Source organism: Hippoglossus stenolepis, chromosome 23 (assembly GCF_022539355.2).
Source record: "Hippoglossus stenolepis isolate QCI-W04-F060 chromosome 23, HSTE1.2, whole genome shotgun sequence".
Classification (NCBI taxonomy): domain Eukaryota; kingdom Metazoa; phylum Chordata; class Actinopteri; order Pleuronectiformes; family Pleuronectidae; genus Hippoglossus; species Hippoglossus stenolepis.
In genome coordinates, this window is record NC_061505.1 from 3,686,289 (window position 1) to 3,710,717 (window position 24,429).

The 24,429-nt window shown below is 45.5% G+C and overlaps 4 protein-coding genes across 4 annotated transcripts; 2 read left to right on the forward strand and 2 right to left on the reverse strand.

The window, feature by feature from the left end:
* The first annotated feature begins 643 nt into the window (after positions 1-643).
* On the forward strand, positions 644-8,931 carry LOC118102984 (F-box only protein 41). Its single transcript, XM_047338801.1, has 17 exons — positions 644-883; positions 2,174-2,360; positions 2,449-2,973; positions 3,078-3,157; positions 4,007-4,079; positions 4,156-4,401; positions 4,765-4,829; positions 5,053-5,175; positions 5,570-5,739; positions 5,814-6,037; positions 6,457-6,572; positions 6,744-6,896; positions 7,162-7,257; positions 7,364-7,482; positions 7,602-7,760; positions 7,981-8,096; positions 8,198-8,931. Exons 2-17 carry the CDS (start codon positions 2,196-2,198, stop codon positions 8,258-8,260), a joined length of 2,493 nt encoding a protein of 830 aa, XP_047194757.1. The 5' UTR covers positions 644-883; positions 2,174-2,195; the 3' UTR covers positions 8,261-8,931.
* Positions 8,932-8,991: 60 nt separating this feature from the next.
* Positions 8,992-13,570, forward strand: LOC118102926 (ceramide-1-phosphate transfer protein). The gene is made up of 8 exons (XM_047338807.1): positions 8,992-9,131; positions 9,324-9,679; positions 9,993-10,057; positions 10,483-10,670; positions 10,995-11,145; positions 11,228-11,424; positions 11,504-11,748; positions 13,177-13,570. The coding sequence occupies exons 2-7, from the start codon at positions 9,589-9,591 to the stop codon at positions 11,730-11,732; spliced, it is 921 nt and encodes a 306-aa protein (XP_047194763.1). The 5' UTR covers positions 8,992-9,131; positions 9,324-9,588; the 3' UTR covers positions 11,733-11,748; positions 13,177-13,570.
* LOC124851047 (zinc finger protein 502-like) lies at positions 10,216-16,605 on the reverse strand. Its single transcript, XM_047338799.1, has 10 exons — positions 16,316-16,605; positions 15,823-15,921; positions 15,367-15,538; positions 15,140-15,270; positions 14,683-14,924; positions 14,380-14,501; positions 14,126-14,256; positions 13,804-14,048; positions 13,594-13,715; positions 10,216-13,466 (listed from the first exon to the last, which is right to left on the reverse strand). Exons 1-10 carry the CDS (start codon positions 16,533-16,535, stop codon positions 12,287-12,289), a joined length of 2,664 nt encoding a protein of 887 aa, XP_047194755.1. The 5' UTR covers positions 16,536-16,605; the 3' UTR covers positions 10,216-12,286.
* Positions 16,606-17,329: 724 nt separating this feature from the next.
* LOC118102879 lies at positions 17,330-24,281 on the reverse strand. Its single transcript, XM_035149456.2, has 16 exons — positions 23,946-24,281; positions 23,205-23,312; positions 22,691-22,832; positions 22,448-22,578; positions 21,994-22,223; positions 21,444-21,532; positions 21,188-21,294; positions 20,797-21,032; positions 20,644-20,714; positions 20,459-20,562; positions 20,136-20,371; positions 19,757-19,827; positions 19,572-19,675; positions 19,245-19,480; positions 18,985-19,067; positions 17,330-18,905 (listed from the first exon to the last, which is right to left on the reverse strand). The coding sequence occupies exons 1-16, from the start codon at positions 24,172-24,174 to the stop codon at positions 17,909-17,911; spliced, it is 3,174 nt and encodes a 1,057-aa protein (XP_035005347.2). The 5' UTR covers positions 24,175-24,281; the 3' UTR covers positions 17,330-17,908.
* Positions 24,282-24,429: the final 148 nt, after the last annotated feature.

Genomic DNA, 24,429 nt, shown 5'->3' on the forward strand with positions numbered 1-24,429 from the left:
GTTTCCCCCCAGTTAAATTTTTTTAACTGTGTGTGTGTGCGTGTGTGTGTGTGTGTGTGTGTGTGTGTGTGTGTGTGTGTGTGTGTGTGTGTGTGTGTGTGTGTGTGTGTGTGTGTGTGTGTGTGTGTGTATGCGTGTGTTTGTGTTTGTGTACGACATCTGATCACACTTAGCCCACTCTCTGCAGGCATTTGGCGCCCTCCAGTGGTCATTAGACTGCACTGCAGATCCTCTCCTCAGTAAGTTGTCACTCTTCAGACTCTTTCACCATTTCAGTTTCTCATGTCGTCGATTGATTGAGGAGGAAAAATCACTTCTCTGAAAGAACTAAATACCTACAAGTAAAAGTAGATCAGCTTCATTCTTCCCCAATTATACATTTGTAAGCTCTGCTTTAAACTTTACTTGTACAGAATCGATCAAATGTTTTTGATTAAAAACTTAAATAGAGATATTATGAATAAATAAATTGCATGAAATCAAAATTATAACATTTAGCAGATCGTGAAGAAACTGTTTGTTTTTTTATCTGAAAACATGAATCTAAAAATAATTTCATTAAATTAACTAACAGGGGGCGGAGTTCAAAGCGTCTGCCATCATCCCAACATTGGCACTGATACGTCACGCGGCTCTTACGTCACAGGAGCACGCGGCGGATGCAGGAGGACAGGGCACACACACACATGCACACACACTTGCACACACACACATGCACACAGGCACAAACAGCTCGGTTTCAGGCCGCTGCTCCTCCCCGCACGAGACGCTCGCGGTACCAGACTGATGTGGATCGATCCGCACGAGGTGGAGCGAAATCCTGACGGGAACCATGGCAACGGATTTTTATCATGAGGCATGTGACGCATCAGATCCTCGTTAGGTGAGAGTTCGGTTATCTTCTGTCTCTGCTGAGGATGATTTCAATTATCGATGATTTTTGTTCTCTGTCAATCGATTTGTTAATAAAATATCTGAAAATTTAAAATTGCTGCGGGGAAAGTTTTACTGTTACGGAAACAACCATTTGAATAGTCACAGATTGATTGTTAATCGATTCATCGACTGATCGTTGCAGCTGTAAAGTGTTTTTATTGTTATTTATTAAGTTAAACAAGCTGCAGCTTTATATTTGTCGTACAGACATTGTTGTGATAATTGGTGTTTGCGTTAAAACCACTAAATTTTTAAGTTATGGAAGCGTTATCGTCATTGTTACAATAGCAACTACTTGAATAACGTGACATATCGCATTCATGGTTCATGAGAAACTAATGCTTTTGGATGTGTTTGCTCACTCACTGTGGCCACCAGACGGCGCTGTGACTTCAACGTAATCACGTGGCGGTTTTTCTTCGGAGGTCAACCTCAATTTTCATACTTTTCTAGAAAGTTTCACATCACGTCTATAAATAGTCACCATTAGTGTTAAAGTCAAAACCCGATTGTTATTTAAACTTACGTTAAGATTTGGAATTCTATAGAAATTTACTTGTAATGGATTCTTTTTGTATTGAGACTTCATACATATACATTTTGTTCCAACATATACTAATTGATTGGGAAAATGTTTTTAGATTTTGGACCCTGTAAACAGGTATAATATTTTTCAGGTTAGCCACAGATTATATCTTTTTTAAATTTTAGTTAACGTTGAAACGGATTTATGACATTAAACTAAGGGTTAATAATTAAGGTGTAACATGGACGAAGACATGTATGTGTCCACGCCCCAGACGTTTCTTTCTTCCTGCTCATCCATGCGTAGTTTAAATTCCTCTGCATGGGGGTCGACCAGAGGAGATTCAGCCTGTGGGGGGTGGTAGACGCACGCTTCACTAGCAATTAGCATCATAGGATAACACACACACGTCCTACTCATGTCAAATCCAACAGGCGAGGAACTCCACAAGTTGGATTTGACACAAGTAGGACGTGCGCGTGTGATGATATTTAAACATGTCTTTTCCTTATTCGGCTGTTTTCAATCTGCAGATTTCAGTCCCATTAAATTTTCATGACCACACGAACACACTGACCCAGTTTTTAGTCGTTCTTTAGAACCACGTGTGTGTGTGAATACGCTACGACTATTTCCGTCTCCTCCTTTCAGTTTGTCTCTCTGCTGCAGCGTTTCCATTGTTTTCTGATGTGTTTCTGTTTTATCTTCCAGGTCTGCAGCTCCCCGGTGAATCATGTCTTCCTCCTCCTTTTCCTCTTCCTCTTCCTCCTCCTCCTCCTCGGAGTTGCCCTACTTTTGTCCTCGATGTGGCGACAAGTTTCGATTTTCGTCTGTACCCGAGCTCCGGGCTCACCTGGTCAGCCAACACACGTATGAGACCCTGCTGGTGCTGTCCCAGGTATTTCATATATATATATATATAGATCTGTGACTGCGTATGGAGACGATCAGTGACTGTACACAAAGACAATTATTTCATGTTTCAGACTCGGGTCAGAAGCTCCAGACCGGGTGTTCTCCTCCCACTGCCCAGCCCTACTGTAGCCCAAAGACAGAGCTTTTCTCTGGGTATGGAAGCCCGGAGCATCCCCCTGCAGCTGGCCTGCCTGGATCTGGCCTCGTCGTCGGCCTCCATCAAACTGCTGAGGGAACTGTTCAGCTCCTCAGATCTCGCTCCTCCTGCAGCCTCCACAGGACGTCCAGAAGACCCCCTCACCGCTCTGGCCGTGCCCGGCACTCTGGAGCCTTATCATGGGAAGGAACTTGGCGAGGTCCTGGAACTCCGGCTGTCGGTGGGGATTGGGCTGGAGGAGCGACTGGGACTGGGGCTGGACCGTAAAATTGCCCAGACATTCGCGGAGGTGGAGGAGAGGCTGAACCGCCGCATGGGCCGACTGAAGGTGGCGCTACAGACAAGGGAGGCGGAGCTAGAGAGGGAGAGGCGGGAAGGGGAACGACTGAGGAGTGAAAAACAGGAAGTGGAGGAGAGGGCGGCGTACTTATCCAGACAGGTGGGTGGAGCTGTGATGCCAGAATGAAACCACGGTGACAGATGATATAAAACCAATTCTGGGAATTGACTTTCATTGATGATGATTTGTGTTCCCTCCGTCAGGTCTCGGCTGCCGTGGAGATGACGGAGCGAATAAAGAAAGATCTGCAGGGAAAAGAGAAGGAGCTGAACGAACAGCAACAGTCAGTGTTTCTCATACTCACACATTTGTAATCATGATAATTGAAACTAAATGGGGCTCAAGTTGCAGCTCACAGTATAATGGAGTCAGTAAAATGCCAATTGGATGTGGTACAGTCATAATGTGATGGTTAAAATAGAGACATTAATCATCTTTGGTCTGTTTTTGTTTAAACTCCTCAAATTGTATCTGAACAGAAACAGAAAACTGTGTAATACAATTTATACGATCACAGATCATATTATACAGCATCATCATGTATTGAAAAGAAACAACGTGATGCACAGACAGAGGAAACGTCCTGTTTAGTCTGCCTCACTGCACACACACACACACACACACACACACCACACACACACACACACACACACACACACACACACACACACACACACACACACACACACACACACACACACACACACACACACACACGCTGCTGTGATGATTAATATGAGTTGACAGTGAGACACAGCAGCCCTGAGGGTGTGTGCGCTTGTGGTCAGACTCAGTTTGTGTGGTAACATTTTTCTGCATGTTGTTATTTATCTTTATGTTGTTTTATATTCATCATTATCTGCATTTAAATCTCTATTCGGGGACGGACATACCAACAATGTTATATAATTAGAATTAATACAAGAGCCTACAATAGATCATATTCAGGATATAACCAATACTTATTTTATTCTCGTTCTTTTATTTATAATTTGTCATATGAAACAAAAACACAGATTTGTGATCAGCGGTTCATATTTTTTCTCTAATGTTTTTCACTCTGCTGCTGAAAAACATGATGTGTACACTCATGAAGTGTATTTTTGATCTTCCATTTTTAACTCTTTTGCAGGGACATGGTCGACATCGAACGTTTTCTGAGGGAGACAGCGGAGAAAGAAGCAGAGGCCAAAAGCAGACTGCAGGTGGCGCTAAAATCCTCTGATATCTGTAGTTTGTATTTTCACTCCCTCGTCACCTTCTCGCTCGTTTGGTTTCCAGATGTTCATCGAGACGTTGCTGGAACGAGCCGACCGTGCAGAGAGACAGTTACTGCAGCTCAGCTCACACACGCATCACAATCAGTACACGCACCACAACGACAGATACACACACACAGATGTGTACGCCGACCCGTACACACTCGCAGAGGTTTACACACCTGGACCTGGGCGACGAGGCCGCAGCCTGGACGGCAGCAGTGACAGCATCATCACAGACAAGATGCAGGGAACCATCGGCAACCGGGTGAGAACAAATTCAACATACTATTGTATATAATATTCATTTAAAATGTAGAGAACGAAACAGGATGAAGTCAGGCTCCTTTTGAAAATGTCAATTATAGAGAAAATATTATTTCCACGTTTGGTGATTTTTATTTTTGCTTCTTTCTCTTCTTCTTCCTCTTCTTTGTCCTCCTCCTCCTCCTTCTCCTCATTTTCTTCTTCTTCCTTTTCTTCTTTCCCTTCCTCTTTTTCTTTCTCTTCTTCTTCTTCTTCCTCCTCCTTCCTCTTCTTCCTCCTCTTCCTCCTCCTCCACTTCTTTCTCCTCCTTCTCCTGTTCTTCTCATGTTTCCTCCTCTTCTTCTTCCTCCTCCTCTTCCTCCAGAGGAGTTACAGTGTGTCCGACTCCTGCAGACTTGACGAGCAGCCTCACAGCCTCCCTCACTACAGGTGCATCAACAGATATAAAACACCTCAAGTCTTTGATTCACAGGATCATGTGTGAAAATAAAATCAGAAAATATATTTTCATGCTGAAATGAAAAAAGCAGGTTATAACTATTTAGAGCATCATATTTTAAATGTATACATTTATACATTTATGAATTTCTCATCATATTGAACAGAACCACTCTTCATCTCTCTTACGTGTCCTCTGTGTTTGTCTTTGCAGTCGTCTCTCGGGGGGGATGCGGACCTCGTCGCTGGGTTTGGGGGGGTGGGACTGTGAGGGGGGGTCGGTCCAGCACCAACCCCGTCACTACCCCCAGCCCTGGACCCGACAAGAGAGATTCTGGTGAGTAGGATCATCGGTTATTTACTGGTTTATCCAGATCATCCTTGTACACTCGTATAAACCTTGTTCGTATAGTTATTTATACAATTATTTGTTTTAAAGTAGTTTTAAGTTTTAATAAACTGGATTCAAGGGAACAAACAAAAAGTCAAGGATAGTAAAACCCAAAGATTTTGAGGAATTCAAAACTTTATTAGTTTTGTTTAGAGCTTAAAACAGATTATTACCTGAAACAACACATAAGACTCAAGGATGAACTAACCCGAGGTCAAAGGTCACGGTGACCTCATGAGTCAGGACATAAAAACACGATGTAAACTGAGAGTGCACTGGTTGGTGGAAGCAAACAACCACAGCGGCGTATTTCTCGTTTCTTCTTCTTCCGCGTTTCCAGGGTCGGGGACGGAGGATGTGCTAGAACGTGGAGCAACAGAAACCGTCGTCACCACAGTACTGAAGAAGAAGAGGAGGAGGAGGAGGACGATGATGACGAAGACGAGCGATGTTGGAGCAGCGCTGACATGAGGAGGCTCGTATTTGCCAGGACACACACACCTGGTTCAGGTAAATCGGTTTCTTTTATCGTCCGTAGTTTTTCTTTCCCTCTGGTTTTTGCTGACTTTGTGTTTTTTCAATAGACATCCCCTCCTCCATAGGCTCCACCCCCTCCCGTTGTCATGCCGACAGACAGCTGGGGGCGGACACCTTGAGGCTGAGAGCCGGGCTTTTCTGTGTCTTCCCATATTTGGACGTGCACTCGTTGCTGTGTGCGGCTGCGGTGTGCACTGATTGGCGGTTCGTTGCCAGGCACCCGGCAGTTTGGACACGCCTCCGGCTGGAAAACGCCAGAGTGTCGCCCGAGGTACAAGAGCCTGCATCATCTTCATCATCTTCATCATCATCATCATCATGTTAAGTGCAGCATCACAGAAGCAGCTAGGGTGACCGTAGACGTGTTGTTGACCAAAACATGTTTTGTCAGGCCACCGTGACCTTTGACCTCCAATCAGTTCATCCTTGAGTCCAAGTTCATCTCGTTCCTGAGATATCGCGTTCAAGAAAGTAATACTGCCTCCAGCCACTGGGTGGCGCCAGCCAGAGACATAAAAATGTCCTTAACCTCACTGTTGTTTGTTTATCGAACACACAGGAGCAAATAGTTGGGGACTATTTTCTGCGGTGGATGAACCCACATGTGCGTCTGTTTGCGTCCGTACTGTACAACAGAATGTGATCGAGTTACTTTCTCATGTTCCGCTGATGTGTGTGTTTTGTGTGTAGTTCCTGATCACCATGTCCCAGTGGTGTACGCAGACTCAGACTGTGGTTCTCAACTACCTGAAGCCACGAGGCAGACGAGCCAATGAGACGCGAGAGGATTACCACAGGAGCACCAGGTAACACACACACACACACACACACACACACACACACACACACACACACACACACACACACACACACACACACACACACACACACACACACACACACACACACACACACGATAACCTCTAACCTAAACCTGTTGAATCAACCCTTAAACACGGTGTCTTGTTGTGTCTCAGGGGCAGTCTGGAGTCGGGGGTGGAGGCTCTGCTGCGGTCAGCAGGGGGCAGTCTACTCCACCTGTCTGTCTCTCAGTGTCCTCACATCCTCACCGACCGGACGCTGTGGTTGGCCAGCTGCTACAGCCGCAACCTGCACACGCTCACATACAGGTGAGTGTTCGGCTGTCTCACTCTTGACCTGTCTGACTGTTCACCTGTCCCACTCTCTACCTGTCTGACTGTTCACCTGTCTCACTCTCGACCTGTCTGACTGTTCACCTGTCCCACTCTCTACCTGTCTGTCTGTTCACCTGTCTCACTCTCTACCTGTCTGACTGTTCACCTGTCTCACTCTCTACCTGTCTGTCTGTTCACCTGTCCTCTCTACCTGTCTGACTGTTCACCTGTCTCACTCTCTACCTGTCTGTCTGTACAGGAGTTCTTCAGATCCTCTCTGCCAGGAGGTTCTCTGGGCCCTGGGCGCCGGCTGCAGGAACATCAGCAGCCTGCAGGTGGCGCCAGCTGAGCCCTGGTCAGTGCACCCACACACTAAACGACACAACACAGCAGCAGTTTAATGTTTTAACATTTTAACGTAATGAAGTTTTAATAGGTCGTCCGTCTTGTCCTGTTTTAAGCCAACAACCCACACGATTTGGAAACCGTTGCTTGCAGACGATTGGTCGATGCTGGCCACACCTCTGCTCCCTCAGTGTGGGCGGGGCCGGCTGTGGGACTCAGGGATTGGCTGCTGTTGGTGAGTGAAAAAAACGTTTTCACATTTATTAGAAACAATGTTTATGGATGAAATAAAAAGTGAATGTTCACGTGTCTAACGTGTCCGACACTGTCGTTAATCACTCTCCCTCCGTGCAGTGCGAACCTGCGCTCACCTGCAGGTGTTGGAGTTGGAGTGCATTACCGATCTCGGCCTGCAGGTGGCGACAGAGCTGTGTGATGCCGGACTGAAGAGTCTACAGACTCTGATCCTGACACACACACCTGTCAGTGGTCAGGCCATCCTGCACTTCCACAGTGAGACGCACACACACGCACACGTGCAAACACCAACTTCCTCTTCCTGTCGACACACTTACTTATCATCACTAAATGATGAGTATATTTCTCTGTGTGTGTGTGTGTGTGTGTGTGTGTGTGTGTGTGTGTGTGTGTGTGTGTGTGTGTGTGTGTGTGTGTGTGTGTGTGTGTGTGTGTGTGTGTGTGTGTGTGTGTGTGTGTGTGTGGGTGTGCGCAGGCGTGTGTGATAACCTCAGGTCCATCTTGGTCGAGGTCTCAGCGTCAGATTACTTCGAGGAGCCGGACACTGAGGAAGCTCGACACCTATTTGGAGAAATTCTCAGCACATTAAAGGTGAGTTGGTTAAAAAACATCAACTGGTAACCATAGCAACAGACTGCGACTGCTCATCATGTGAAACGTTACGAGTTTTTGGTTCTTTTCTTCTTCCTCAGGTTCTTCAGCAGCGTCCTGGACTGTGTGAGGTCCTGCAGGTTAAAGCTGAAGGATTCTGCTGACCTGAACACACACACACACACACTTTGTTCTTTTATACCTGTGCGGACGTGTTAATCCACAAACAGAAGCAGTCGAGACACATCACTGTCTAAAGCCCTTAAAGAAATGCGTAACACAACTCTTATTGCTCTTAAATGTGTCACTAACACTTTTTCTCTAAACACCACGTCTTTGTTGCACTTTTCAAAGAAGATCTCCTCCCTGATCTTAAACCCTCAATCTCCCTTAACCAAACCTTAACCTCCGATAACAATTTCAATTACAATGAAATCCCCTTTTCTTGTTTAACAAACTCAAAATAACCCTTAATCTCTCACTAGCTGTTAGTTTTACGTATGCACCCTTTAAAACGACAGTAGCAGCAATAAGGATTTAAATAAATCCTTATTCCATCTTAACTGTAGTGTAGTCACAGAAAACCTTAAATCTTACTTATTATTAAAATATCATAAGGTAATTATGATTAAAACAAATCTGATTCTTTAACTTTACCTTTATAAATATGCACAAAACACAAGTACGCACAAATATTTTTGCACAAGCACAAAACACAGATTCATGCGCCAAAGAGATCAATCAGTCAATCAGAGTTGATGTAAAAGTGAAACCATCATCATGTGTTTAGAACCTCCATGTGTCATATCATCATCAATAAAACGTTTTCTCTGCAGTTTGTCAAAACTTTTGTGTTATTAATGAACAAAACGCTCGACTAGCACAACCAGCAGAGGGCGCTGTTTCTTCAAACGTCGTTGTTTGATGAAAACGACAACGACGTGATTGGCGATCGAGAGGAACGGAACCAGGCTGGAAGAATAAGACCGCGTTGGAAATGTCTGAAGCTGCAGTTCCTCTAATGTCCACTAGAGGGTGAGTAACTGACGAAATCTCCGACTTTGTTTTAAAGGATTTAACAATTAGTTTAAAATGAGATCAAATAATCCAATCATGTGATGTTGACGACAACAAACATGAAAAATAACCACGAATGTTTATTTCTGACGTCTTGTTTACTTTAGTTCAGTGAATAAATGATTGAGCTAATTCAGAGCTTTGTTTCAGGAAGTGACTCGACCCGCCTCTCTGTTTGTGATAAAACCGTCTGAGCTCAACTTCCTGTGGGACGAAGGTCAAGTGCAAAGGTCGTCCCGCGATGTGTGTGTTTGCACGTCCTGTGCCTGAGGGGGTGAGAGAGAGAGATCGACCTTTAACCCCAACAGGAGACGGAGACAGACAGTGAGTGAGGGAGAATGTGACGACGACTCGTAACTGTGTGTTTGTTTTAATTTGTGTGTGCTCAGAGAAAACGTGAGTACTTTTGGTCGCCATGGTTATCCTCAGACGGACGCCACTGCTTCGTTACCTGCTGCTTGCGGCCATGTTGGCTCTGTTCCTCTTTGTCAGCTCCTTGTGGCTACGTGAGTGTCAACACCAGTTAAAAGTAACCTCTCGCCAGTTTAGGATACTTGTACTCGAGTATTTTCAAGTGATGCTACTCGATACTTCTTAAATAAACTACAAACTATTTTTATGTTTATTAATAATAATAACCTTTATTCAAATCACACAAAGTTACAAATTGCTGCACAAAAAGATAAAACTAAACAAAGCAAGAACTGAAAACTGATGTCTGGAATCTTAAAAGTCATAAAAATCCTAATAAAAGCTTGGATAATAATAATAATGAAAGTATGACAAAAATCATGATGCACTTTATTTCTTTCTCTTCAGCTCAAGGCGGAGTCAGAGACTGCGGCAGCGCCTGGCAGCCATGTCTACGTTCTTACGGCCAAACGGTAAGACACACCCACACGCTAGCACGCACGCACACACGTTTAATTCTTAAATAATCAAGTTTAAGATTATTGGCGATTATTTGAGACATCAGGTTCTCCCAAACATATGTCAAATTATTTCTTTAACAGAACTTGAAGAAGAAAGTAAAAGACAAAAGTAATGTTCAGTTAAACTTTATTAGAATAAAACTCAACCTGACGTCAGAATTTAGAGAAACTCTTTTGCTCGTCTTCTTCACTTTGACAAACACGTGTTGCACTAGCAGCTTTTAAAAGAAGTACACGCACAGGGAAATGATGGTAGAATGAAAGAAATGATCACTTTATTGAAAGTGTAAATGAATAAAGATACATCTTTTAACTTGAATTAGTATGTTTACAATATGAAGCTGTTCTATATGTGAACTTTATTCTTCCTCCTTCAGCCGGAACCCTCGCTGGTCCCTGAGGAGTTCCTGCAGGAGGACGAACCCACGCTCATTACAAAGGAGTGTCCGGGCCAGAAGTTCCAGGCTCGAGAGCTGCTGCTGCATTTAAAGTCCAGCCTGTCTGACGACGATGACGATGATATCCTTCTGGAGCCGTACCTGCAGAGCTGGGACCAGCTCCTCAAGTAAATACACACACACGTGAGCAAAGACAGATACAGACATAAAGTTAAAATACTAAAAAGAGATGTAAAAAGGATAGAGGTCAAATATAAGTTTACATAATAAAATAAGATATTAAAAGTGGAGTAAGTCAAAAGAGATGTAAGTCAGAAAGTTAAGGGATGTATAAATGAAATAGAACTATAAATAAATACAGTAATTAAAATACAATTTAAAACCCGACCCAACCTTAAAAGGGTTACTTCAAAATGTCCGATATAAGAAGAAAAGTCATCGTATACTGTTAATAAATGAATAAAACCTCTTCATCTTTTCGTCTCTTTCAGTTTCATGGAGGCTCTCGGGACAATGGTGGGTTTCTTCTCCCAGAAGGTGAACGAGAAGGTCGTACAGATACGAGCTCTGTCACTCAAACACAGCACAGACGTCTATGAAGCTCAGGGACAAACCCCCCCATCGTTTGGACTTAAAACCGGGGTGAGACACACGACTCATATAAAACACGTCTGCTCACAAACAGAGCAGGTTTGAGGTCAGTTTGTATTTGTGTTTCCTCGAGGCATATCGTTCGGTTCGAACTATGGTGGAGGCGGAGTTAAAAGCGGGCGTGGTGGACTTCGCCCGCCACACGGACTCGGGCTGCAGGACGCTGCTGAGGCTGCATCGATCTCTGCTGTGGCTGAAGCTGATGTTAGAGGGTTTGTCTGAAGGACCCGACGCAGACGGACAATTCAAAACCCCCGGAGAGCTGAGCAGGTAACAGCCTCGTCCTTCAGTCTGTTTTCAATTATTGCATAAAAAAACCTTCCACTGACTTGTGTCTCTTTAACGTCAGAGACGCCTACAAGGTGGCGTTGGCCCCCCACCACCCCTGGGTGCTCCGCCAGGCGGCTGAGTTCGTATTTCTTGCCCTCCCTGACCGACGGTACTTCCTGCAGCTGGTGTGTGTTCAGAAGCAGAGTGAGGCCACGCCCGTTCTGCGTGTCATCATCCACGCCCTGATGCTCGTGCACACGCGAACTCAACGAATACTGGCCGAATACAACATGCTGGAGCTGCCATGACGCCAACAACCGGGCGGTACGTAGTAACAAAAAGCACCAATTTAAATTTACAGAATGTATTATATATTTTTACTGCTTTAAAGAAGCACACCATATGCTGCCTTCAGGAGCACGTGGGATTTGAGATTCACATCAAGTAGTTAAGAAATGAAGGATCATTTGTTTGACAACGATTCAATCCGATTGGAGGAAACATCTCATTTCCCACTCACCCTCAATGCAACACGAGCTACAGTAATAATAATCAGTAAAGAACGTCGGACATTTTAACGTTTCTGAACAACAGAGTTAAACAAGCGTTAATGTTTTGCAGGAGTGATCTCGCCGTACGTTAAAATAACTTTTCTGTTGCTACCGCTAGAAGCTCAGGATCAGCACCTTAATAAAAAATGATGTTTAATCTCGTTTTCTTTTCAAGTTTCGTTGGACATTTTCAAATCCAGCACCGGAGGCTTTTTTCATATAGAACATAGCGTAAATAAATCGGTTAAAAATCTTCTCAAGTACAAAAGTGACATTTGGTTTTAAAACTGCGTTCAGGTGGACGGAAACTTCTAGTTTTCTTCCGCGCAGTGACTCTTCATGTGTGTTTTCAGACAGTGGCTCTGAGTGAACGCTTTGTCGCAGAGCGAACATTTGTACGGTCTCTCTCCGTTGTGCGTCCTCATGTGGACAGTCAGGTGTTCCTGGCGGGAACACGCCTTCCCACAAACGGCGCAGACGAACAGTTTGATGCCCGAGTGGCTCCTGATGTGGTTTTTCAGGTGAGTCTTGCTTTTGAAGAAGCGACCACACTCGGAGCAGCCGTACGGCGCCTCGCCGGTGTGCACCCGCATGTGGGCCTTCAGCTGGCCGTTGGAAATGAAGCCCTTGCTGCAGACGTTGCAGATGAACGGCCGCTCGTCGCTGTGCGTTTTCATGTGCGTCGTCAAGGCGCAGTTGGACAGGAAGGTTTTGCAGCAGATGTCGCAGAGGTACGGCCGCTCTCTGACCGTGTGGATCTTCTCGTGTGACTTCAACGTGAAGGGAAGCTTGAAACGTTTCCCACAAACTTCGCAGCCGTAGCGTCTCTCGCCCGAGTGCGTCGCCTTGTGGCGGGCTAGAGATCGGAGGTCGCAGACGAGTTTACCGCAGATGTTGCACTGGTACTTGTCTCGACCTGTGTGTATCTTCCTGTGAGCTTTGAGCTGCGCCATCAGACCGAAAGCTTTCGGACAAATGTCACACCTGTGCGGTTTGTCCGCCACGTGAACCCAGTGATGCACGCTCAGACTAGACCTGTGAGCGAAGGTTTTGCCGCAATCTTCACACGTGAAGGGTCGGTTTCCTGTGTGCAGCGTGGTGTGGATGCTGAGGCCGGTGACGGTGGAGAAAGACTTTCCACAGTGTGAACAGGCGTGAGTCTGGTGTTGGTTTCTGAGATGTTTCTTTAACTCTTCGACAGATTCTGGACGTTCACCGCAGACTCCGCAGGCGCACGGCGACTCGTCCACGTGGCTCCAGGCGTGTTTGATCAAGCTGCCGAGGACCTTGTACCAAACGCCACACACTCTGCAGGGCGTCTTACTTCTCTCCACGACGTAAGGTTTGGGCCGTCGCCTCCTTGTCTCAGAGTTCTGCGGCTCAATGTCGGGTTTCCAGTCGTCTCTGTCGTCAACTGCATCTTTTTCCTCATTGGACGCCACTTCGCTCTCAGCTGCTTCTTCGGGGTCCACGTTGTGTTGTGACGTTGAGCTGATGTGGAGCAAAAAACAAACTGTGTTGACTGTTTATTTATGTGTGAGTTACATGTGAAGGAAATAAATGTTGACTTCAGAATAAAATAACTAAATATAAAACTCTGACTTCTGTTTAAAATTACCTTGAACCACTTCCTGCTTCTCCACTGTTTATCACCGTGGCGACAGCGGACTGAGAATCATCTGTGGCCTCGACCTTTCTCGGTAAGAGTTGAAGATCTTCCTCCTCCTCCTCCTCTTCAGTCTGTGAGAATTTTTTTGCACAAATTAATATTTCGTACGACACGCTACAACATTATTATGAGTAATGTAATACTACAAACATCATTTACCTTCTGTTTGATGTAAAGCAGGGTTCTTTCAATCCCAGTGGACTTCAGGCTCCTGCAGATGTCCTCTGGTGTCAGGGTCCTTACTTTGAGCCTCTGGAGTTTCCTGCTCCGGTCGGATTTGAACACGTCAAACATTTTGTTGTCTCCGGTCAGTTGAGGGAAGGTGGACTTCAACAGGTCCAGGAAGTCCGGCTCCTGGAGCCCTCGAGGACACTTCAGGTGCTGAACTGAGGATTTCATCAACACTGAAACAGAGAGAAACACATCAGACAAACCAAACACTTATTTACACGAGGAGTCAGTTTATATCTTTTGCATTTACCGCTTTTTGAGAGGACGCCCGAGGGGGAATCTTCCACCAAGCAGATCCTGAGAGAGTGGTGATTGGACGCTTCACTGAGCCGAGGTCGACCACGCCTCCTCTTCTCAGACTGATCTCTGGGAGACGACGAGCTGAAAGACAATTGACAGAAATCTTTATATTTTACATTTTCATTGCTGGACTTTATTAGAAAGGATATTTTAAGGTCAGCAAGCTCATCTCTGATAGTCGCCGTCTTTTTGATGTTTCTTTACCTCTCGTACATTTCGGTTTGATCGGCCGTCAGCGTCACGGAGCTGGACGCAGAATCTCTGGTGGCGTCTTGTCTCTGCAGAGGATGAAGATCTCCAGTGCTGATCAGAGGATCGTCTCCGCTCTGTAAAACATGTGTTCACAAACAACTTTCATAAAAAACAACAAAATCACTGCAGCTATATTTTCTTCTCCACTTTTATAAAACAGGGCAACATGATATAAGTTATTATTTACTAATGGATGGAATCAGATCAGTATAAATCACCTAAATGATAATGAAAGTATCGTGGATGAAATCAAACCTTCAGTCGGATGTAGAGGGCGGAGTTTCCTGCTCCGGTCGACCTGATGCTCCGGTGGATCTCCTCCGGCGTCAGCGTCCGGGCTCTCAGACGCTGCAGCTTCCTGCTCCTGTCGGTCGTGAAGACGTCAAACGGTTGATCGGCCGTCAGCTGCGGGAAGGTGGACCTGAGCAGGCGCAGGAAGTCCGTCTCCTGGAGACCGCGAGGACACTGCAGCTGCTGCACGGGACATTTCTGAAACACTGGAGCAGAGGAAATGTCTTCATGAGGCGAAGAATCAAACTGGAAACAACAAAGTGAACAAAGACCTGAAGATTTAAATTAGATTATTTATCCACTAACATTCATCAAAGTTTAAAATATTTAATGATAAAAGCTGAGATGAAATTTGATACGTGGATTGATAACTCCTTTCTCCTTGAATGAGTATCTATCGAGTGAAATACCCGAAACCAACCGTTCCTCGTGAGCACGTCGGTGTGCGAGTCCTCCAGGATGCGGATCTTCAGATCCACGTGGTTCTGTGTGTCGAGGATTCGAGTTCGGCCGAGCTTCCTCCTGCCAGACTGAACTCTGGGTGTAAACGTCCTGGACGACGTTGACGACAAAATAACATCAGTTGTGTTTTATCATTAAATATAATAAACAAAGTATTAATCTCCAGGTCGTAATAAGATTTGTAACCTCGACGGTATTTGATAATCGGGGTCCTGCACATCTTCTCGTTTCTTTCTGGAGCTTGTTGTTGGTTCCATGTGCTCCTCTTCGTCTTTACCCCCATAAACATCATCATCATCATCATCATCATCGTCACCGTCGTACCAGAGGAGGCCGAGTCCCCCGGTGTCCTCCACATCTGGACAGACACAAGTCCAGTGTGAGGCAGGGGATTTCTTATGTTATTATGAGAGGTGTAATTAAACGTTTGGGTTCATTAGGAAACTGGAGCAGGACAAATTAAACGATGGCGACACCACAGTCGTGATAATTAATGGAAATAATATCAATAATAATTCATAATAATAATATAAACTCAGCAGATCCTCAGACCTGAATCTGTGCTTTAGACTGAGCTTTAACGAATGTAAACAAACAGAGGGACCCTGACCTCAGGGACCCGGGGACAGAGGGAGAACATACCTGGCTGCTGTGTGTGCTCCTCTTCCTCCTCCTCCTCTTCCTCCTCTTCCTCTTCATTTATAACAACCACATCATGTCCGTCCACATCTGGGTTCAGAGCTTAGAAGTAAAAGGTAAATAATTATTATAAATACAAAGCACAGACAGAATAAAGACTTTTGTTTATGTTTTTCTTTATGCAAACGTAAAAAAAAACTGTAAATCATGAACGTGTATTTCCTTTTACTAACGTGTAATTAACGTGTATTTCTCTGTATTAACGTGTATTTTCTGTGTGAGCACATAAACTTCAAATCGGCCCTTTTTAAAAAAAATGAACTGAATAAAGAGATAAAGAGATTAAATCTGACAATTTACAGATGTGATGCTCTGATATCTGGGTGAAGGGACGGACGCCATCATGTTGATGAGAGTGTAAACAGGAAGTTGGAGTGGACGTGTCAGAGTAAAGGGACTTCAGTGTTTTCAAATGAACATTATTGGATGTCCTGACCACTCTTCTCCAGTCGGACCCGCGGCTGCAGCAGCGCCTCCAGCTGCCTCCTCTGCTGCTCCACCTCCAGCCTGAAGCCCGCCGCCTCCTCCTCGTACCCGGACACGGTCCTCTCCACCACCGCCAGGATCTCCCGGGCGGCGGTGCTCAGCTTCTCGGTGATGATCCCCCTCAGGATCTCGCTCTTCGACATGTCCCCGGAGCTTCTGTCCGTCCACATGTCGTCGGGTTTGTTTTCGGTTCGATTCCCGTGAGGCGATGGTATTGGTGCAGCCGCAATAATCGTCCGACTGGAAACCACCACAATGGCATCGGTTCCACCTTGTTGATTAAAAAGTCTGGCAGGGACGTTTAAATGAGAAATATCCGGTGTTTATGATTTTTTTTTTCATTTTCTCAATTTCAATTAAAACTTAAAGTGTAAAAGTAAGTAAAACAAAGATGGACGACACCACAGCTTCCAAAATGAAGCCGAAAACTCCTCCATGTTAGCAGATGGGACATGGACCAAACTAAAAGAATCAAAGACTTTAAATAAATGTTTTTCTAAGATGGTTTCTGTCATTTCGATGATATAAAAACAGGCTGAGACGTCACGATTGACAGCTGAGACTGAGACACGTGATTGGCCGAGAAATACAACCGAAATCTGCACAGTGGGAAGTGGAGACACGTCGTCCATCTTTAAATTCAGTCACTGATCGTCTTTATATACTGTAAAAGAAAACAAAAATATAAGAAAACATCGGTTTAATGATTAAAAAAAACGTATAAAAAAATAAAATTTAATCCAAACAGCAAAGAAACGTCAGAGCATCTTCGCTCACTGGTTAAAAAACGTATAAAAAAATAAAAGGTTTAAATAAACTCGTTAGTTAGTAATTTTACAGTCACTGTGAAAACCAGTCGATCACATTCACCGGAGATTAACTGCACTTTCTGTTCTGTGCTCCTGAGCGATCACTAAATTAGGAACACACTTGTTTTGTGAGTCAATAAAACATCAACACAAACTTGATTAAAAAATATATTTTTCAAACATTAAATCAACAAAACCTTTTACACAGATTACACACGTGCCAGAATCTGTGTAATCTGCTCAAATCTGATCATCTGAATCTGCAAAAACAACCAGCAAAATAAACTGTTCAATCTATTATTTTTCATGTTTTTTTCCCCAAATAAAAAAACTGGTATAACTTCAGGTCAGAGTAACGCATCGAACATCACAGAACTTCAACATACTTTGGAACAAACTTTGTTCAAACAGACAAAAAGATAAAATTACACATTTAAAATGTTTAGGTTTGGACAGAATCTAGAGTGTGATGAAGAGCTTATACGCGTCCGCGATGAAGAAACAAATGAATTCATCAATCAAACACCAAAATAAAAACCTGTAACTGTTTTGAAAAATCGATTCATTAATTTAGCAAAACACTGAGAAGATGTGGAACTTTCAATCTTTCCAAGAGCAACAGTTAAAGCTTTGACAAAATAAAAACGTCAGTGAGCGTTTTTTCTGTTCACGTGACAAACGCTGAATCGATCAGTTTAATAAAAAGTTGTCAGGCCGAGCTGCAGACGGTGGATTTATAACGTGTGGATCTTGATGCGAGTCATCAGCTTCGACTTGGACGAGAACTCTCCGCTGTGTTTACCGCCGGCGTGCGACCTCTCTCCGCTGTGGCTCCTCGTGTGCGCCTGCAGCCTCCAGGACGTGTGGAACTTTCTGCTGCAGATTTCGCAGACGTGCGACCGCGCTCTCGCCGCCGGTTCCGAGTGCGCCGCACGGTGAAGTTTGAGCTTCATCTTCGAGGGGAAGGGTTTTTGACAAACGTCACACGTGTGCGACGTCTTGACACTGTGGATCATCATGTGAGAGCTCAGCACCCAGTTCTCAGTGAACGCCTTGTGGCAGATGTTACATTCGTACGGCTTCTCTCCGTTGTGTCGTGCGATGTGTCCTTTCAGGCCGTTGGTGGAGAGGAAAAACTTTCCACAGATGTGACAGCCGTGAGTCTTCTGGTGACTCTGAAGGTGACGTCTCAGCTCCTCCACGGACTCCGAACATTTTCCACAAACGCCACAGAGCCGCGCCGGATCGTCCACGTGACTCCAGGCGTGTTTGATCACCAAGCTCACTGACCGACGCACAGCTCCACAGACTTTACAGGACGGAATAACCTCACCTTCGGCAGTAACCGCCCGTGGAGACGATGCCCGTGTAGACAATGCCCGTGAAGACGATGCCCGTGAAGACGCTGCCCGTGGAGACGATGCCCGTGAAGACGCTGCCAGTGGAGACGATGCCGGCGGAGACGACAGGATTCGCCTCCTCTTCATTGTGGTGCCTGATGGTTTGACTCGGAGCCTCTGTGTCTTCTCTGACTCTCTTTTCCTCAGATTCTTTTCACTTTTGTCTGGTTTCCAATCGTTGTCTTCCTCAATCGTCTCGTCTTCTTCCCTCTCGCTGTCAAAAACGTGCAAAGACCACCGATCCAGCGACTTGCTATCGTTTTCCTTTGTTTCAATGTCCTCGTCTTCTTGTCCTTGTGACGTTGAGCTGCTGGACCGAACGTCGTCTCTGCTGCCAGGACACAAACGAGACAGTTAGGACACTGTGAAGAAATGAGAGCCATACAGACTCAATGTTCATCATGACTCACCTCAGTCTGGTTTGTTCAGCAGCGTCAACGTCTCCCTGCAGGACACGAGACGTTTCCTTATTGGATTGAGCTTCTTCTGGAGCCTGGGTAGAGGAAATGTTTTAGCTCAACAAAACACAGACACAAGAAAAGACTGGAAAATCAAAATCCTGGACGACCAATCAAACCCCGTCACGGAGAACAAGTCAATAAAAATGCTTCACACAGGGAGCTGAACTCAGTACTTTCAAAAGAAATAGACTGTAAATAAAGACTCGGACCTTCAGCTGGATGTAGAGGATTGAACGTCCGTTGGAGCCGATGCTCCTGTGGATCTCCTCTGGCGTCAGCGTCTTGGCCCTCAGAGGATGAAGTTCCTTGCTTCTGTCGGACTTCAAGAAGTCAAAAGGTTTATCTCCTGCCAGCTGAGGGAAGGTGGACCTGAGCAGGTGCAGGAAGTCCGTCTCCTGGAGACCACGAGGACACTGCAGCTGCTGCAGCGGGCACGTCTGAAACACTGGAGGGAAACAGGAAGAGAGCGAGTTTCATCTCAAAGCTGCTGTACCACTCCACCTAGAAACGTGAATACAGAAGCTTGTTAACTGTACTGTTGAATGAGATCCTGTTGAGCTGCCTGTCCTCCAGGATGCAGATCTTGAAATCCAAGCTCTCGAGGCGAGGTCTGCCCACCTTCTTCCTGTCAGACTGAACGCTGGGAAACGATGATGTCAGAGATCAGGAGCTGGTTGATGACGTATATGTTTGTGAAAGTAGTTTCTTCTTTTTGATTTACCTGGTGTTCAGGTTGGTTTGATCAGCAGCAGATGGAACGTGCTCCTCTCGGCTCTGGAGTTCATCCAGATGCTAAAAGAGATGATTCCATTGAAAACAGAGTATTTCTTTAACTGTTTCAGACATGAACTCCGGAGGATGTCCGGAGATTAGTGTCAGGGATTTCTCCAGAGTGTGTCTTTCACACATAAACAACGCAGCAGGTGATTCTCCGCTCAGACGTGTTCACAACAACACAAACATCTCCGTAGAGCTCGGCTGAGGGGTGGAGCAGCAGGTAGAGACAGGACGTAACATATTAATCCTGCTGTGGGATTTTGTTTACAGCACAACGACACTGGTTCTTAACCGGCTTCATGACTCAAACTGAATGTTTTCACCTTTGGTCGGATGTAGAGAGATGAACGGCCACAACTACTGATGCTCCTGCTGATCTCCTCTGGCGTCAGCGTGTTGACTCTGAGAGGCAGCAGCCTCCTGGATCTGTCAGCTGTCAAGATGTCAAACGGTTTATCTCCTGCCAGCTGAGGGAAGGTGGACCTGAGCAGGCGTAGGAAGTCTGTGTCCTGGAGACCACGAGGACACTGCAGCTTCTGCCCTGGGAGCTTCTGATACACTGGAGGGAAACAGGGAAGAATCACACAATCAGTTACTCAACTGAGTTTAAACAAGGCAGCCCTAATTTAAAGCTCTTTCTATTTACTGTCGAGTGAGAGTCTCTTGATCTGCGAATCCTCCAAGATCCAGATCTTGAAATCGATGTGGTTCTTTGAGTTAATGCTCCCAGGTCGCCCCCACTTCTTCTCTCTAGGAAACAACATTGCTAGAGATCAGGAGCTGCTTGACAACAAGTGAAGTTACGAGAGAAAACGGCTTTTGGATTTGTACCTGGAGTCCAGGCCGGTTGGATCAGCGGCGGATGGAAGATCTTCCTCTTTGCTCTCGAGTTTATCAAGAGGCTAAAAAAGAAAAGTTAGATTCTCAAGTGAAGCACAAAATAACGAGAAAGAGTTTGACTAAGTAATAAATCAGAGAGCATACCTTCAGTCGGATGCAGAGGAAAGCACGGCCACAGGTCAAGATGCTCCTGTTGATCACCTCTGGCGTCAGACTCTTGACCCTCAGAGGATGAAGTTTCCTGTGTCTATCAGACGTGAAGACGTCAAACGGTTTATCTCCAGCCAGCTGAGGGAAGGTGGACCTGAGCAGGTGCAGGAAGTCCGGCTCCTGGAGACCACGAGGACACTGCAGCTGCTGCAGCGGGCACATCTGATATACTGACAGGAGACAGAGAGCGAGTACAGTTACTCGGCTGCAACGATTCTTTGATTGACAGATACAAATTCATTGTCTTATGCCTCGTTCACGCAACACAAGTTTTTCTCCTGATTGTTAACTTACAATAGACATAGAATATAAGAATTAAAAGTACCATCATTTGAGAGCATTTGGGTCTCAGGGTCCTCCAGGATGCGGAGCTTGAGAGTGATGTGGTTCCGTGTTTCCTTGATCCGAGGCCTGCACCTGTCAGACTGAACTCTGGGCGACAACAACCAGAGAAATAGAGGTTAGAGGCAGAGTCATGAATAAATAAATAAACTCCGTCTTAGCACAAGTCTCTTCTGTTGTGTTGTAGTTACTAATTTCATGTGATCAGAGGATTAAGTGTCGTTTACAGCAGGACGTACTCTGAGCGACCGGACGGAGAATCAGCAGCTGCAGCTTCTCTCTGTGACGGAGGAAACTCTTCCTCAGAGACCTGGGGCTCCTCTTGCTTCTGAAACACCGAAAGAAAAATCAGTAAAAATGGCAGAAAAAATTTAGGAAATTCAAAAAGTTTCTTTAAGTGATTCCACCTGAAATTTAGCACTGTTTATAGAATTGGCTACATAAAGGTCAATAATCTCCCACACAGAAAACTAAACAAGAGACTCAAATATTTGAATGACTAATATAAACAATCTCTGTCTCCACCAACCAGTGTCTCAGTCACCGTGACCTTTAACCTTGAACCACTGAAATCTAAATCAGTTAATCCCCGAGTCCAAGTGAACGTTTGCACCAAATTGGAAGAACTTCCCTCGAGGTGTTCTTGAGATATTGTGTTCACAACGTGGAAATATAAAACCTCCGACCAACAGGTGTCGCCAGCACAGAGGAATAAAATCCAAATACTGCGCCGTGTTTGGGAGAACAAGTCAAACGTCGTAAGTTCCTAACTGAGACAACCCGCTGCACCTTCAGTCGGATGTAGAGGGCGGAGTTTCCGTTGGACCTGATGCTGCGGTGGATCTCCTCCGGCGTCAGCGTCTCGACCTTCAGCGGGTGCAGCTTCCTGCTCCTGTCGGTCGTGAAGAAATCAAAGTCGGCCGCCAGCTGAGGGAAGGTGGACCTGAGCAGGTGCAGGAAGTCCGTCTCCTGGAGACCACGACGACACTGCAGCTCCTGCAGCGGGTACTTCTGAAACACTGGAACACGCAGACGAACAATCAGGTAAAGACGTCTCCGATCATCGAATTGGTTCTGCACAGTTTGAACCACATGAACGAAACATTTTCATTTTTTATCAGATTTTATGGATTGGTTTTTACAGCTGCACTTTTCACATTAAAACTTCAAAAAGCTTCTATCAAAGAGTCTATCAAGAACCAGAGCTGCTGAACATGTGACGCCTGAGACGATTTAAACTCACCTTCACTCGAGAGGGTGTTAATCCGCGAGTCCCCCAGGATGCGGATTCTGAGATCTACGTGGTTCTCTACTTCACTGATGCGCTGTCTGCCAGCGCTCCGCCTGTAAGACTGAACTGAGGGAGTAAATGACCTGAAATTTGAAATAAAACGGATGAGAATCATGACGATACTTCACGGGTCAGTCAGACAGACAGACAGACAGTCAGACAGACAGACAGGTGTCCACATTTGTTCCTTGTTACCCTGTCAATGTGTCAATATCCAGCTCCGTGATTGGTTCCTGGTCCTTTGTGGGCGTCGGTAAAGCTTGTTCAGTGGACTCCTCCTCCACATGGTATTCTCCGGTGAAGCAGAGGAGACTCACTCCTCCGTCCGCCTCCACACCTCAACACAAACATGTATCTGTGACTATACAGTCTTCATTTATATACAACAATGTAAATCTGTCAAATGATAAGAGCGAGTTGAAGAGTAGAGCTGAACTGTAGATCGGTTAAAAAGACTTAAAGGTCATTAAGAGTTTATCTCCAATATTCAGCAGTAAAATACGGAAATATGAAGAATTCTAAACAGCTCTTCTGGTTCAGGAAGCAGAGGATCATGGGTAATATCCAGTGTTCAGTTGTGCTTCAGTTCAAGGGGACGACTCAGTCAGAGCTCAGCACATTCATAGACTTTGTTTCTCTGCATGAAAACCACGTCATCACTTGGACACGGAGCCGAACAGAATCTGAAATCAGAAATTCCGAGACGTACTCAGCTCATATTTGTGCTGTTGCTCCTCTTCGACAGGTTCTCCCCCTCCTGACTCCTCCTCCGGCGGCGGCGGCGGCGGCTCGGAGACGGGAAACAGCTGCTGGTCATCTGCATCAGAGGAAAACGTTTGATTCAGTCACCGGGGATCAACCGTTACCTTCCAGACCACAGACTATATACAGATACTCTCCATAACTGAAACCAAGCATCTGGATCGCCCCCTGGAGGCCGCCTGCAGTATAGGTCATAAAACCCACATCCTGTGTGTTATATATCTATGACCCTTTAACTGTTCGATCCTGGTCATTTAAAAAGGTCCAGTGTGTAAGATTTAGGTGAAAAGGATCTATTGGCAGACATTTTGTATACAATAATCCTACTGATGTTTTCACTGGTGTGTTTCATCTAGATTGTACGAATTGTTGTTTTCTTTACCGTAGAATGAGCCATTTATATTTAAACACTTTATATATACTCATCAGGAGCGGGTCCTCTCTACGGAGGCAGCCATGTTTTTTACAGTAGCCCAGATTGGACAAACTAAACCTTTTGAGTTTTTATGACACCTGAATCTACAACAGGTTCTCCTTCATGTTTGAAAGGGGGGGGTGAGGGGTCTTCAGCTGCAACACGCAACTCCACCACTAGATGTCACTAAATCCTACACTGAAACCGCAACGTCAAATGAGCGGTTTTGAAAACGGGCTTCGCTATTGGACGTGAAGTTGAAGTAGTGTTGACCTGTTGCCTCCAGTTTGATGTGGGACACCAGCAGCAGCGCCTCCAGCTGCCTCCTCTGCTGCTCCACCTCCAGCCTGAAGCCCGCCGCCTCCTCCTCGTACCCGGACACGGTCCTCTCCACCACCGCCAGGATCTCCCGGGCGGCGGTGCTCAGCTTCTCGGTGATGATCCCCCTCAGGATCTCGCTCTTCGACATGTCGCCGACCAGATGCTCGGCCACCGGCTCCATGTCGTCACCGCGGACACAGTAGAGCAACACCACCACCGGTTCGGGCAGAAACTGGCGGGGAATGATTCGCACGGCGGTTCCGCTTCCTGCTGCTGGTAGGGCCACGAATTGTGTCCGATTAGAAACATGAACTGGAGATCAGAAAATCCCTGAAGACGGTGCAGATGTTTTTTGTATCATCACGTTTTATTAATTTATAGTTTTTAAAATACTTTGATGGTTGTCACATTTTGAATGACTAGTTTACACATTTAT